Raw genomic sequence first — 15,701 nt, forward strand, 5'->3', positions numbered from 1 at the left:
AGCCTATGACATGTAGACAAAAGGAATCTGTTTATCCCCAGGTTTATTTTCTAACTACTTGTCTGCCATTGTTACTGGGAGAGGAAGTGAGGCAAGATCTACCGAGGGTATGAATGGCATTAAAAAAGCCGACAGAGTTTATTACAGCCCTATAAATACACACACATACATACACTGTAGTACCCAATACCCAAGTTAGGTCAATAATAGCAACAGGACACCTAAACATTTTGACCCCTAAGAAAATGATACTAACTAAAAAAATGATAGTTTATGCCCTAGCATAAGAATACGTGCCAGCAGGGTCACACCCTAATAAATCTGTTTATGTGTAATATGTTGGCGCTATATAAATCCTATTTTGTATTAATAAAATACTAGATTGTAAGCTCTTCGGGGCAGGGTCCTCTCCTTCTGTATCACTGTCTGTTTTAGTCTGTCATTTGCAATCCCTATTTATTGTACAGTGCTGCGTAATATGTTGGCGCTATATAAATCCTGTTTAATAATAATATTATGTGTCTACTCACATGTTGATGAACTATGTTATATATAATCAATGACTGTCCATTCTCAATAATCTAAGTTCAAAATAACAATTTACATCTGAAGCGGCATAAATTATAGCTGTCATTAAACAGTTATTTTACTCAATTTACTCATCAATTTACTTTATTGATAAAATGTAATCCTACCTTATTGTTCTGACAGAAAGGCAATATTTCCACATTAAGTTCCACATGGCTCCCCCATCACCCTTCATGATCTCAAGGCAAGAACTGTACAATCCAGTTACAAGGGCCCAACGGAACCGTTACAGGACCAGATCAGTTCAGGACACACGCAGATACACTTAAGCGTAGAAATCCCCAGACTTGAGGAACCAAAACTCCAGTACAGGACTGCTCTCATGTTACCTCCTCATGGTTTACAGGAATCTGTGTTACACTCAGTATTATGCACATTTTCCAAGAAGGGAAAAAAACCGATAGAGACCTCAAAATTACTAGTTTAGGTTTTTTTTCCCCTAGCCAGCAAGCTTTCCACCAAAGGTTGCTTTATTAGGCTCCTTTGGAGTGTCTCCCTAGTACAGCACCCTCTTGCAAACTGCAAGTGAAATCATCTGCTTCAGGCTGCACAGAACTCCAGCTGTCTGCAAACTATCTGACTTGACGGCTGTGTAATAAACTCTTTCCCAGGCCAAAAGCTCTAATGAATCATTTTTCCAATAAGCAAAAAAGGAGTTTGAAACCTAAATGGAAGCGGAGAAATGTGAGGTCGGATGCACTGAACACTACTAATCTTTTTTTAGTAGGAAATTAAATTGTATTAAGGCAAATATCTAAAATGGAAAATTCAATAAACACAAACTTCCAGATTCACTTGCACTTATAAATTTCCTTTGTGCAAAGTAGATATTCTGTGCAGGCAGCTTAGAAGGCAATTAATAAAACAATATGGCATTGTGGTTTGTCAGCAAATGTAAAATTTCCTTTAATTTGGTGCACATTGTGTTTTTTTTTAGAAAAGTAGTTATCCTTTAAGGGGCAATTACATCTTTTAGGACAATGACCCTGATTTATGAAAGCTCTCCAAGGCTGGACAGTATACACTTTCATCAGTGAAGTTGGGTGATCCCGCAAACCTGGAATTGATCTGGTCCAGGATTCAAAACATTTTCTAGCAAATCATTTTTTAAAAAATCCATTCCATGTTTGCTGGATCACCCAGCTTCATTTCTGAAAGTGTATTCTCCCCAGCCTTGGAGAGCTTTCATAAATCAGGCCCATAGTGATCATTTTTAGTTGGGGAATCCTAGGTTTGTAGATGACACTTCCACCTCTCCCCAAGTTTATGTGCTGCCATCTTTAAACATCAGTCTAGATTATATCTCTCAGTCTTAACATTGGCTTTTTTTAGTAATTAATGCAAGTGTGTTGTGTGTGTGTATGGCTACAGTGGCTAGGAGGTTATTATCCAGGGTTCACATCTTTATAGAATCTAAATTTGGATGCCACTGACTGCACTTAGGTTGTTTCTGGACTTTTGCTACAATTCAGCTGGATTCTCTCCGATTGACATTAGTGTATGCATATATGTCCTAAGGTCACAAGATTATAGGATGCTTTGAGGAAAAGAAACATATAAGAATGTTTAATATTTTAAGAATGTATACTGTCAAAAGCGTTGGTACTATATAAAGAAAATAAATAACCCCTATCTATAAACTATGTCAAGGACATTAGATTATGAGCTCTTCAGAGGTTAATGACATGACTATGTTCTTATGGTATCTACACAACCAGTTTTCAAATGTAGAAAATCCAACCACATAGTTGTGCATTAGGAATATATATATATATATATATATATATATATATATATATATATATATTTCTGAATACTATGAATAAATGATGGAACTTGTTTTTACCTAACATACATACAGAATATGTTTACTATCCAGAACAGGGGTGTCAAACTCAAATCACATAAGGGGCCGAAAGCTAAAACACAGGCTAAGTGTCGGGGGGAACTTTTTATTCAGATGCATAGTGTTATTGGAAGTAGATCCTTCCTCACCCTGAGACACCATATCACACGCCATACTCGTGTATTAAGCTGAAAAAAAGAACACGCTTGTCTTCGTGAAGCATGAATTCACTTTCCCAGCTTTTATTAAATTGTCTCCCTTCTGCACCAACTTTTCTCTTGTTGGACATTTTGGGAGTGATTGGTTTTTGTTGTGCTTTTTCTGAGGTCGGTGTACCTGACCTATCCTGGTATATGTGAGGGGAGGCAGTGACTGAGGTGGAGGCCGGTGTCTCTGGAGACATTGCTATCATCCCACTGAGATTCCATACCTGGAGCAGCAGCTACATACTACTGGCAGCAGGATCGGGACTCGGTGGGAGTGTGAAGAAGCAACTGGGGTCCTTCTGCCTGCAGCGCGGTCAGGCACTTGTGTGACCGCCCTGCTTCTACCTAGCTTTCTAGGACAGGGTCCTCCTCCCTGCAGCCCGGTCAGGCACTTGTGTGGACCGCCCTGATTCTACCTAGCTTTATGGGACGGGGTCCTCCTGCCTGCAGCATGGTCAGGCACTTGTGTGGACCGCCCTGCTTCTACCTAGCTTTCTGGGATGGGGTCCTCCTGCCTGCAAATGTCAGGCGCTTGGATGCGGCACAGTCACCGCGGGACACATTAAACGGCCAGGCTGGCCATTTTCTGCCTTGTGTTTGACACCAGTGATCAAACTGAGTGGGAGTATGTCATGAGTACTCTATAGCCTACGCAACTCTCTATATTCTCTGTAAACAAAGACTTCAGTGTTGTACATCCTTTGTTTAGGTTCTATCTGTTTAAGTTTTAGCTGTACACAAATGATTTTTATGGGAGCATTTCCCAATTATAAAGCAGGGGGATGACATGTAGAGATAGGCCAGCTCTGTTACTACATGACAATGCCGTTTTTACAGTACATTAGGGAGAAAACAAAGAGGATATATTTCTAACCAAAACATTATCAATATGGAACTAATTAGGAATGAGCTCATCATGGGAGGAAACTGTTATCATTATGACCCAGTAGATGCCTAAAAAAATTAAACATTTTAAATTCTGTCTCAATAATCCCCATATCTCAAGATTTATGTCTGTTATATCATACAGATTATTTTCCTTAAAACTAAGATGGAGATTATTAAAATAAACTTGTCACAAACCATGCAGATGGTGGTGAAATACACAGAATATACTTTCGGTCGAAATCAGATGTCAGAAGTAATACCTTTGAGATTTCGGCAGATAAGGTTATATGGAAATCTAAACTTCCTGTAAAAGTCAAGCTTGGTCCTGTCTCTACCGTCTTGGTCACTGTGGCTGCCCACAAGATTGAATGAACAGCATAAGCCTGCAGAAATGCAGTGTTCTACTAAAGTTCGAGCATTGCTGATATAGTTCTGAGACAATATGGCCTCTTTCAGATTTGTTGGGAATGGTTAGGTGCTCCCAGGTGCCCATATGCAACTAATATGTCATATTTAGTGTCAACTATAGCAACTGATTTGTGTGCGTCAGTGTGGTTGGAATTGTAGAGTGGTTCTTTCGACAGAGAAGGAAACGCAACCAGCCAGCCAGACGTTACTTGTCACTTCCAGGAACAGTACCACAATCCACCACACATGCACAAAATGGTTCCCAATTCAATGATTTGGAGCAGTTGGGAGTGTGGTTGAAGCTGTGTTCAATAAAATGTCCAAAATGGCTATATCATTCCAATTCTGATGCATTTCAAAAATATTATTAATACAGCTACAATGGGTTTACTACTGTGTTTCCCCGATTTTAGGACATCCCCATTAAGTAAGCCACCCCCGATTTTTAAAAAAATAATTAAAATAAGACACTCACCCGTTTATAAGACAGCTCCAGATATCTAATCCTGCGTGTGTGTCCTTTATGCTGGCTGCAGATTTTCTGAAGGTACATATAAAATTATTACTGGTGCTGGAGACACAAGATTCATTTTGATTACTCTACTAACAGAACAGACACAACACCTATTAAATCCACTGCAGTGAGGTTACTCTGCAGCATTCCTGTACGTCACAGAGGTTTTAATGTATTCTAGCTAGCTGAAACATCACTGGCTGTACTCCAATACACAAATTACATCACAAAAAGCCACACATTCCTCCTGAGCAGACAACGCGAATGTATAAAGAATAGTGTTGGTGTTCGAATTCTGGCTGTCCTTATATTTGACCCGAATATGGCTGTTTGAATTCGGATAGACCTGACACAAAAAACACGGGATTCTACGGTAAAAATTTGGGAGGAAAAATGTAAAAAATGTGTTAAAAAAAAGCAAAAAAGTAATTTTTTGAGAGTTTTTTTTAACTAACTTTTTTTGTTACAGGTTTTCCCACAATGACAGTATGATTCCCGCGGGTGTGCAGCCGTGGATCCTGTCATTGTGGGATCTCCAGGGACTATAAGTGATGAATATGGACTTGTCCCAATTCATCACCTATAGTGCCCGGAGATCGTAGTGGAACTGCAGAGGTAATCTGCAGACCTCTGCAGTTCCACTACAATCTCTGGGCACTACAGATGATGAATGGAGACTTGTCCCCATTCATCACCTGTAGTGCCCTGGATTCTTGGATAGAGAAACCTTATCCAAGAACACATACTAGAAGCACAGGCCGGCAACAGCAATTGCTGCTGCAGCGCTGTACTATGTGTTGTTGGATAAAGAAACTCTATCCAACATCACATACAACTAGTAAAGGGCTGCAAGAGCAATCTGATTGCTCTTGAAGCCCTTAAAAGACCCTTAAAAAACCCGAATTCTCGCACCATTGACTTCAATAGTGTTAGAATTCGGCATTTGGAGAATTTCACCCGGAGAATTTCTCACTATTGGATCGAATAGCTGTGGAATCGAATAGTGAGATATTCGACCAACACTAATAAAGAACTATTAGCTTGTGTGCAGTCTTATGTCTATTATCCTGCAGGACGACCCCAGAATGACAGGATCAGCATGCTTCCTATTGATGACCTCAATGAGAAGATGCAGTAACTGGCTTAGTATCGGAATAAACTACTATGATTTATATCAATATATGATCCATAAATTACAAATGACAACAAACAGTAGAGTGACAATGTACTACTAAACTTGTTACCAATGCAGATTCCATAAAAAACAAAAAAAAACAATAAATCTATTTAATCTATCTTGATAAATAAATGATATATTTTGATCAATCATAGCTTTTTTTAATCTTACAGTGTGAAATATATTCTACACAGAAAGATATCATCATTCACATGTTCATAGGACAGCATGACATATTAATGCATATCTGAAGGATGCTGCGATTTGATCCCTGCAACATTTATCCTTGGAAATTAACTCTGCAGAGCTAATACAAATTTCATACACAATGATCTCTGGATTGGCCAAGCTCTGTGACGTATTTAATCCCAGGAGCTGATTGATCATAGAAAGTTTCAGCAAGGCAAAAATACTGCAGCAGGACTGCATGAAATCAATGCTAGAGGTGAGTGAATAATCCCTGCTGCAAGGTCATGTAGAAATCAGTATGATGCAAGTAAATAAGGAGGATTTACTGCAAATGCATGGTCAAAGGAATACTGTATTATTATTATTATTATTATTATTATTATTAATAATAAAATAATTTATATAGTGCCAACATATTACACAGCGCTGTACATTAAACAGGGGTTGCAAATGACAGACAGTGACACAGGAGGAGTAGAAGACCCAGCCTGGAAGAGCTTACAATCTAGGAGGTATGAGTAAAGGCACTCATATATACTGATTATTAGTTTACCATATTTACAGCACTAACATAATATAATCACATACTTATTTTACCCCAAAGCAGTTTACATTGTGACTCCGCTAACACCCAGATATTAAAACGTGTGTACACTTTGGGAATAGCTTGGTTAGACACCAGTTATACTACCAGAATGATTTTGGGCAGTATGGGAAAAATCTATAAAAATACTTTATTATGTCACTTGTTAAGGATGTTTTGACTTCCAAATTTCTCCATAGACATGCAAATGTCTATAAAAGCCTGCACAGGCCTTTGAAACCCAAGCTTTTTTTTTGCCTGAAAAAGATCCTGGAATCCTAGCTGTGCAGAGTAGGCTTCCAGGAGCATTTACTGCCATGTTTTGCAGAAGCGGGTCTGAATATACCTTAAAGCATCCCACCAGCCACCAGCTGTAGTTGCCTTAGTACTCTGTTGGAGTTCCAATGTATGCATACGCAGCGCTGCTCATGTCTAGTGCATCAACATGCATGTTGTTACGGTAAATTTGAAGGTAAAAATAAAGTTTGGGTGTGTTTTTAATAAAGCACTTCATCATTACACAATAAGAACACAACTGATTTTAGAAAGAAGGTGACTATCAATTGCACATGTTATCCCCCAAGGGGTTTAGATCTAAGAGTACTTCTTTCACAAAGCCTATTTTTAAAATTTTAAGGTAAGCAAATGATGATACGCAACACATAAGCCTGTTTTCGGGAACATCTTTTTTTCATTATCTGGCACCACCTATTTTTTGAAATTGATATTATCTGGCACCACCACAAGTATTTTGCAAACACACAGCCTATGTAATCTCTTAGCACAGGTTTCCCTAAAATAAATTTATATGTGATTGATTAGGTTGATTTATAAATCTTACTGAACAGAGTTCCTCCAAGCTTCCGAAGAAGCCTGGATTAAATGGTAAAAAGCCTTGTCTTGTCAGTGAACATTGTAAAAGCTGGTTTGGTATTTTATCTTTTAATTACCTTTTCAGTGTCATATTCATTGACATATTGTTATGTTGGCAGAAATTGGGCAAAATATTGTAAGTATTATTTTTATTTTAACTTGTACATTTAAATTTTAGAGAACCACAGCTATACAACCACATCAATAAGAAAGCTTAATCTAAGGTAAATTCTAACAGAACATCTGAGCTGTAAGAATGATTTAAAGTCTTGTACCAGTAAAACTGAGCTACTGATGTAAATCAACGCTTACACATCTAGGCGGAACACAAATGGCTTCTGTTATAAACCTGCAATGCAGCTCAAAATTCATATTCTATAAATAGAAGAAAGTTAGGTGACTGAAATATCAAAGCAGATGAAAAGCATGAAAGCCTTTAGCAACATGAGCAAACAACAAACATCCTTCCATCATTATGCCTTGCTAAACGTCCTTTCTTGTCTCAGAAAAAACACATTACTTATATGTATATAAAAATTTTTCAACAGTGTGGTAAAGGTTAAACAGACAGTGATAAAAGTTTCCAGAAATTCTAACCATTATCAGTTCTATACAGAACTAGGAAAAAAAATTTAGTTCGACATTATAGCTAGATTATGCCTAAGTATCGCCATTAAAAACACGTTGCCCCATATTCCTCAGCCTTTCCAAATGTTGCATAACCTTTTTTGTGAATAGGGATTAGTTCTATTCATTTTTATAGCCCTATTAGCACACACCTTGAGATTTGGTGACTAAATGTCAATACCTGTAAATATAGGGCCTGATTAATTAAAGCTCTCCCAGACTGGACAAGACAGACTATCATGGGTAAACCTGGGGAATCCAGCAATGAGGCATATTTATCTGTGCATGACTATTAGAAGCAGTTGTTGAGCTTCCAATGCCTGCCGAGTCATATTCTCAATAAATAAGTACTATTACACAAGCAACACAAAATAAATAAATGCATTTGATTACTGGGTAGGGTCAGAAGTGAGTATAGTCTGGTTGTAAAAACGTTTCAGTCATTTGATCAAGGGTACCTAATGACATAAGATGACCTTCATTTAAACTGATCTGTTACTATCAGATTATGAACAAATGACTATATGTACCTGTGTCTATTCCTTAACTTTCCCTATATGTGATCTTGGTGGTGTTTCATAGTTACTTCTGCTCCTTTGCTGTAGGGATAAATATTCAAGCTTGGATGATAAAAATGCAGTATTTATGCCATTGTACTGGGAAGTATGTGTCTTTGCTACAAGCTGTTATGTATTTTTTCTTTTCTATAGGTTGGGTTATAACTAATAAACTATAAATGAATAGAATAAAACAAAAACAAAAATTTCTAACCACTCATAAGAGCAATTTAACTGAACACTGATTTAGCTGACATTCCCCTCTCCACTTTGGCCACTGCCCTTTGATTCTCCAAAGAACATGTAAGTAAATAACCCTTAATAATTCTTGGTATTTATGATGAACAGTTCAACAATTTAGCACTAACAGAAATATATCTCACACAGCTTCGCTTACATAGGCTTTTTATTACTACATAAGCCTATGGATCTTTCTAAAGACCCTTTGAATACTCATCCTCCAACAATTCTTTGATATTCAAAATGATTGGTTTGAATAAATGGCATTACCAGAGACTTATCTCACATGATTTAATAACGCTCTCAAAGGCTGGTGAAGATACACTTTCATCAGTGAACCTAGGTGATCAATGAAATCTGGAATGGTTATGGTCCAAGATTGAAAACATTAGCTAACAAATAGCAAATGCGTTTTAAGAAATCCATCTCAGGTTTGCTGGATCACCCAGGTTCACTGATCAAAGTGTATCTTCTCCAGCCTTGGAGAGCTTTAATAAATCAGGCCTATAGAGTCGGTTACATCTCAATACCCTGGGAGGAAGTTGATTTAGGTGAAACCCAAGATAATGATGGGACTCCTGACATAAAATGAGAATACATGCCTTTTGCACCTAAGCATTTTTCTTATGTATAATGAATGGAAAATTGTAACACATTTGCGAGAAACATAAGCTTGTATAATTTCTTAATTCAATAAATACATTTTGTATAAATTGCCATAAAACCCTGCTTTTTCTCTAAACTGAAGCACATACAATCTACCCCCTTTATATTTCATCCCTGATCTGAACAATTAAATGATACACATTAGATCAAAAGTGATGCATGTATAAGGAAGTATTTCAAATATAATACCTCCCTCTGTAATCAACAAACAACTAGCTGTATTAAACTGTGTATCTGAAAATTAACTAACGTTTGTCTGATTTGGGACTTAACTTTTTGCTCTTTCTATATTCTGTGGTTTTTGGCCCTCTGAGACGCTGAGACTTGAGGAACCAAAAAAGTTACAAACAAATTTGTAAAATGTAAACATCACTAGCTATCAAGTTAAACATCCTGAACTAATAAGTAGAATGACATAAATGAGGTCATATAGAACAAATATCAGCATGCAATGCAATATCACACCGAGCTCAGCGAGAAGGATAAAGGTGGAGCAGTCAGAATACTTGACCAAGATGTGAACTTTTCTCCTTACAAACACAAGAGAATTGCTAATACATTTTACTAACCTAGAAAGATCTGATTCAGGGATGTGGAATTCATCCAAAGTGCGTTTTATACTTGAAAGGCCCAGCAATCAATTAAATCATTAGCAAGAATACAGGAATACTGCGCAATGAATTAATTACAGAGTTTACAACAAGAACATTTTATAAAGGTTAAGACTGTAGCAGTCAATAAGAAAAATAATGTTGTGTTCAAAATACAGTAAAAATAGATCAGAGATTACTCCCCCTAACCTAATACAAACAACTTAATTACTGTGCTCTTTTACCTGACCCCACCCTACCCGATGGCAAACACATCCAGATGGATAATTAACTTTGTTTTACCAATCCCACTTATTTTCCAGGTTTTCCTCAAGTATATTAGGTTCAAGTATGGTGGGTAACCTAATTAGTTGACCCCTATCCCTTGATCTGAAAATAAATGCAAAAAGAAACATTATAAGAATAGCTAAACCAGTCACAGTTTGTCTATCATACATGTTTTTGATTGAAGTGAACAGAGATCTGAAGGATCTTCAAAGACATTTAGATATATCCAAGGAGGCTGTTTCTCCACAACCACAATGAAGCCTTCACTCCTTCCAGTCCCAATTATTAATATATTTCTATCTATAATCTATATATTCCTATAAAGAATCTATCAGGACACTTTGTAGCCTTAATGTGGTTTTGGGATGGATGGATGGTCATTTAATTTTTTTAGTTTAATTACAGACCAAAAAATGTAGTTTAACTTCTGCTTCAATCTTTGTAGACATTTGTGTCTTTTTGATGTGGAAAATGAATGTGCTTGAAATATATGTGATCTGTGTATGCCATTAGGCACCATTCATACTCATGCATTTTTTTTTATATGACTTCAGAACCATGGACTGTAGTGGCTCCAATCTTATCAGATTTTGCAGTTTCTTATGCAATATAAAGCATAACAAAATAAGAAAAAATTATTTTTTTCATGTTTTTCTTTCAGTATCTGTTATTTTTACATATGGCAAAATGTTAACATATGGTTATAGTTGGCTATGTTTTTTTCTCTGCTTTGGGGGGGGGATAGCCAGGGACACAGCATGACTCCCACTGATCTTAAAGGTCAACTTCACTTTTAAGTCAGTTGTCTTTAAAATCTTACCCCACCCACTCAGTTAAAGCCTACACAAAACTTACCCTTAGCCTTTACGTCACTGGGCAGCCTGGTTTAACAATGTACAGACTTTACACAAAATTATCTAGCTTTTACAGAATATGCACATGCTGTTTGCCAGAAAAATCCCTATGCTATGTATGTATGGGTTTCCTTCCACATTCCAAAAATACATGGTTAGGTAATTGGCTTCCCTCCAAAATGGATCTTAGACTGTAATAATGACATATGACTATGGTAGGGACATTAGATTGTGAGCTCCTTGAGGGACAGCCTATTATGGAGCTATATAAATACTGTGTAGTAAGAATAATAATACCAATAATATGGTTTGGGCCTCACTCTTGTAGATGGCTGGACTACAGCACGGGCAGGTATGGCAGTATGGGCAGGTATGAATGTGGGGACAGCAGACTTGCAAAGCTTAGGCTCACACTTCCACAAAAATGCCCAAATTCTACTTTTACCAGCCAGAACGTTAACAGAATTAGAAGATAGGAGCCCACTAGTTGGTATTAATAAGACCTTGTGCCTATGTTATTGCACTATATCATGTGTAAATAAAATTAAGATTTTAAGTTAGATTTGTTAAGTAAATTTGGTGTAGCTGAAGAAATACACTGCACAAAGATGCACAAGTTTGCTTTTCAGTGCAATCCATCCAATAAAACACATGAATATATTTTAAAAGAAAACAAGCTAATAAAATGTAGCTGATTTATATTAGCAAAATTTGTAATTGTAAGCATATAAAATGATTTTAAAATATAATGATAGTCAACAGTCAGTAAAATGAGTATTTGGGTGATTTTCTACAATGTACATCACATAAACTGTATAAAAGGAACAGCATATACCATAACTAAAACCTAGCTGGTATTTCATTTATTAATACAAAACATAGACATTGTTTACATTCAGTGTATTGTGTTCATAACAAAAGTATGAACCCATTTACTAAATTACTTTGGTCAGTATATATTGTTTTTTCCCATTAAGCTCCAGCATGTACTTACCAGCAAGGCACGGAAAAGAGTTATCGGATGGTACTGTTCTAATTTATGGCCCCTGTCCAAACCTAAGTAATATTTCCTACTCATAGTTCATGCCAGATTACTTCTGTACATTGTTAGCAATCTTAATTTTACTCCCAATAATTCCTACAGCTTATCCCAACCCCCTTGGACTCCCTGTACCTGTTCTCCATTTCCCGGACTGACCTTTTGCCTGTGACCCTGACACTGCTTCCGTATTGTCCTTGTGTAGTTCGTTTTATTCTGTGCATGCCCTTTGTTGGAATCTTGATACTGCTTTATCTGTGGGCTCCTGGTTTGCTGCCAGCCCATCCCCAGACAGCATCCCCTGCGTAGTAAGCCCCCGGGGCAACCGAGTCCTGGGAAACTAAACCAGTCTCCCGAGGCTAAGCGGGGACTCGCTATAGGTGAAGACTGTGGTGCAAGATTGGGGGACTGGTGCTGACCAGGGCCTTACACTCTATTGGTAAGATTTCTGTGCTTATGTTCCCTGGTCAGCATACCTGCTTTGGCAATAATGAGGGGATCCAACTCTCTTTGTTAGATTGTTATGTATTTTATATTATGGTGTGGCTAGAACATGTAAAGTTAGGAAGGAACACCCAAAACTCCCAGATGGAAAGAAGCAGAGATGTTACTGTTGGTATATCCAAAACAAATATGAAGTCTGAGGCTGACTCATTATTATTGCCCAATATTATCCACCACAATTTAAAATAACACTTTTTGATGGTTTCTATTCCTTTTTTTTGCTCATACTATAGTAATGTGCATTGGTTTGCGTTACAATGCACAGTCAGACATGTTGTGGTCCAATTATTAAATTGAATTGAGGCAGAGAATAACAACAGATAGAAATGTACACCATGTGAGGTGCAACATACTGCACAGAATGTGAATGCTGGCCAAAAGAACTACAGATTATATTTTAAAAACCATTTACTGACAGCAGCTTTGAACAACACAAAATCTCACTGAATACTATAAAAGTACCCAAAACAGGCTCTCCCAAACAACTATTTTAAACACTACATCAACTTTTTTTCTTTATACGTTTTAATAGTAATTCTACTTCATGCTCCAGTGGCCTAAACTTAATTAATGCAACAATCCGTCGGCCCTTAGCCAATGCTAGTTTATTGAAGAAGCAATATAAATCAGGGAACAAGAAGGAAGAGGGGGCCTGCTAAATCAAACACATAATTTTAAATATCTTCCAAGAGCAGCATTGGAAATCCATCCATAAACTCAACTTAATTCTTCATTATTCTAGAAGCAATCTCCTTGCCTGGACACACCGGAACTCATTGAGAAGCAAGCTGCAGAAAATTGTGTTGAAAGATTCTGATTGGGAGTGAAAGTTCTTCATTTTCTTCCCAGGCTCCCTAAGCTCCTTCTATTGTACACAGCCAGAAGAGAAGAACCTTGGCCTAATTCCTTACCCTGCTGCAGACCATCACTCCAGAAACTTTTGTTAAAGGAACAGTATCCTTGAACAGAGATTAATGTATAGGCCATGAAAAGCCCAGGAAGAGTGCATGTGAAAAAGCTAGTGGTTGTGCTGAATGGAAATGGTATCACTACAGCAACACTTACCCAAAATTTAGTATATTTTTTGGCTTACGACGGGCCGTAATTATCTTTGTTAGACAGATGCTACATATACTCCTGATCAATAAAATCCCCAGAACATAATCCAATTGTAATGGCTAATGTGACCTTTACTGGCAGGTGCAGAAAGGAGCTGAGTTGTATGTATTTAGGGGTATGTTTAAAGAATTGTAAAGAACATTTGTCTGTAAAGAACATCCTTCTATTATTATTATTACACCGTATTTATATAGCGCCAACATATTACACAGCACTGTACAAAGTCCATAGTCATGTCACTAACTTTACCTTAAAGAGGCTCACAATCTAATGTCCCAACCTCAGTCATATGGCAATGTCCTTATGTATGTTAATCTTTAATACAGTCAATTTTTTTTTGGCAGAAGCCAATTAACCTAACTGCATGTTTTTGGAATGTAAGAGGAAACCCACGCAAACACAGGGAGAAGGAGCAAACTCCATGCAGATAGTGTCCTGGTCGAGATTCGAACCTGGGACCTAGTGTTAACCTAGTCTAGAATGCTAACCTCTGAGCCACTGTACTGCCTACTACTATAATGTAATGATAAAGTTTGAGCCAAACCATAGTTTATCATCTCTCTACAAGGTAGAAAAAGTTTAACCATGGCAATAACAACTAGGCTTGTACCTTGACCTTGTTCAAAGTTCACAAACAGTAGCTAAACTCGCAGCAGGACTTAGCAAGGAATGAAACCCATTGGTGGGCGGTGAGCTTCTGCCATAATCAGCAAGTTTGCACAGCCGTGTTATTGGCCCCTAAAGAACTCAAATTTATAAGTGAATTAGGGAGACTTCCATTGATGAGTTCCGTGTGTTAATGATAGATACCTGACTGATTACACTTGTTTCTGAGTCTCTGACCAGGGATAAGGAATTTGGACTTGTGCAGTTCAGTCAGACAGAAAGAGGTAACTGGAAGTTTTAGGAAAGTCAGCAATGGTATTCTAAATATTTCTCTAAAGACAAGTGTACTTTTATGAATTATATATCACAAAAATATACATAAACCAAATAAATGCTTATGTTTTCATAAATGCAGCTGGCCAGGGTAGCCACGCTGACAGCAAACACAGGCTTGCAGCTGATGCAAATTTGGATCTTCTCAGCTGCTAGATAAGAACCCTTCAGATTCTTCACTTCCTAGTATAATAATTGGCACACATAAGACACAGACAGTTTTATGTTTTATTTGCAGCACTGTCAAAATATTTATAGAAATCTGTCAGAATAAAAACATCATGAAGAGCATAATGAATCATGAATATGCAAATATGCAAATGCTTGCACTGTAGTTCCCATTCCACTGACACTTGTATTATGGCCAAGGAGTACCAATTCACTGAAGGCTGTAAGCTTGTGCCAAGGAGATCATATGGTGCTGATTCTGCCAATTTATGAGTATGTCAGTTACTTGTTAATCTCACGGGGTAAACAGGACAACAATAGTTTAGTTATGTTATTATTAAATTACAAGAGGTTAGAATTTCTCAAATCAAATTTTTACTAGCAGCATTTTGATGGGTCAGAATATGTGACCGCTGCCATACCATGTGACAAAAAATTTGGAACATAAACAGAAATGCACAATTGTGTATTCTTTCATGGCACAGACCAAAGGAATCCAAAAATAAAGTTATGTCCAGTACTGTTTTACTATCAAATAGGTGTCGGACAGTGTAAGACCGAATGAGTTGCTGCATTCTGAGTGATGATTACCTGGCCTATAGCTACATCACTAGATGTGTTGGGTATAAAGCGTTGTCTAAAAACCATCCTCAACAACCAAACAGGCAAAGACATATTAAGGTGGAATGGAACTCTAAGGTGAGTTAGTAGCTTTGGTTCCACAGATAAGGACTGCAGCAGTCACAGAGAAATTGACGACTTACATTGTCTTTACAGGTAGTCCCCGGGTAAAGACATCTGACATACAGACACCTCCTAGATACGAACGGGGCTTCCC

At 37.4% G+C, this 15,701-nt stretch overlaps 1 protein-coding gene across 8 annotated transcripts in view; it reads right to left on the reverse strand.

Annotated features, from left to right (window-relative positions):
• IQSEC1 (IQ motif and Sec7 domain ArfGEF 1) overlaps positions 1-15,701 on the reverse strand; it is a 378,402-nt gene that overhangs the window by 146,475 nt on the left and 216,226 nt on the right. Inside the window, exon 1 of one of the 8 annotated variants that reach the window (XM_072421020.1) lies at positions 696-1,099. The exons of the other annotated variants lie outside the window; for them this stretch is intronic. Within the exon in view, the coding sequence (XP_072277121.1) occupies positions 696-763 (68 nt within the window). The 5' untranslated portion in view covers positions 764-1,099. Of the gene's footprint in view, positions 1-695; positions 1,100-15,701 lie in introns of those variants that run through there. 8 annotated transcript variants of the gene reach the window in all.

Source organism: Pyxicephalus adspersus, chromosome 8 (genome assembly GCF_032062135.1).
Source record: "Pyxicephalus adspersus chromosome 8, UCB_Pads_2.0, whole genome shotgun sequence".
Classification (NCBI taxonomy): Eukaryota; Metazoa; Chordata; class Amphibia; order Anura; family Pyxicephalidae; genus Pyxicephalus; species Pyxicephalus adspersus.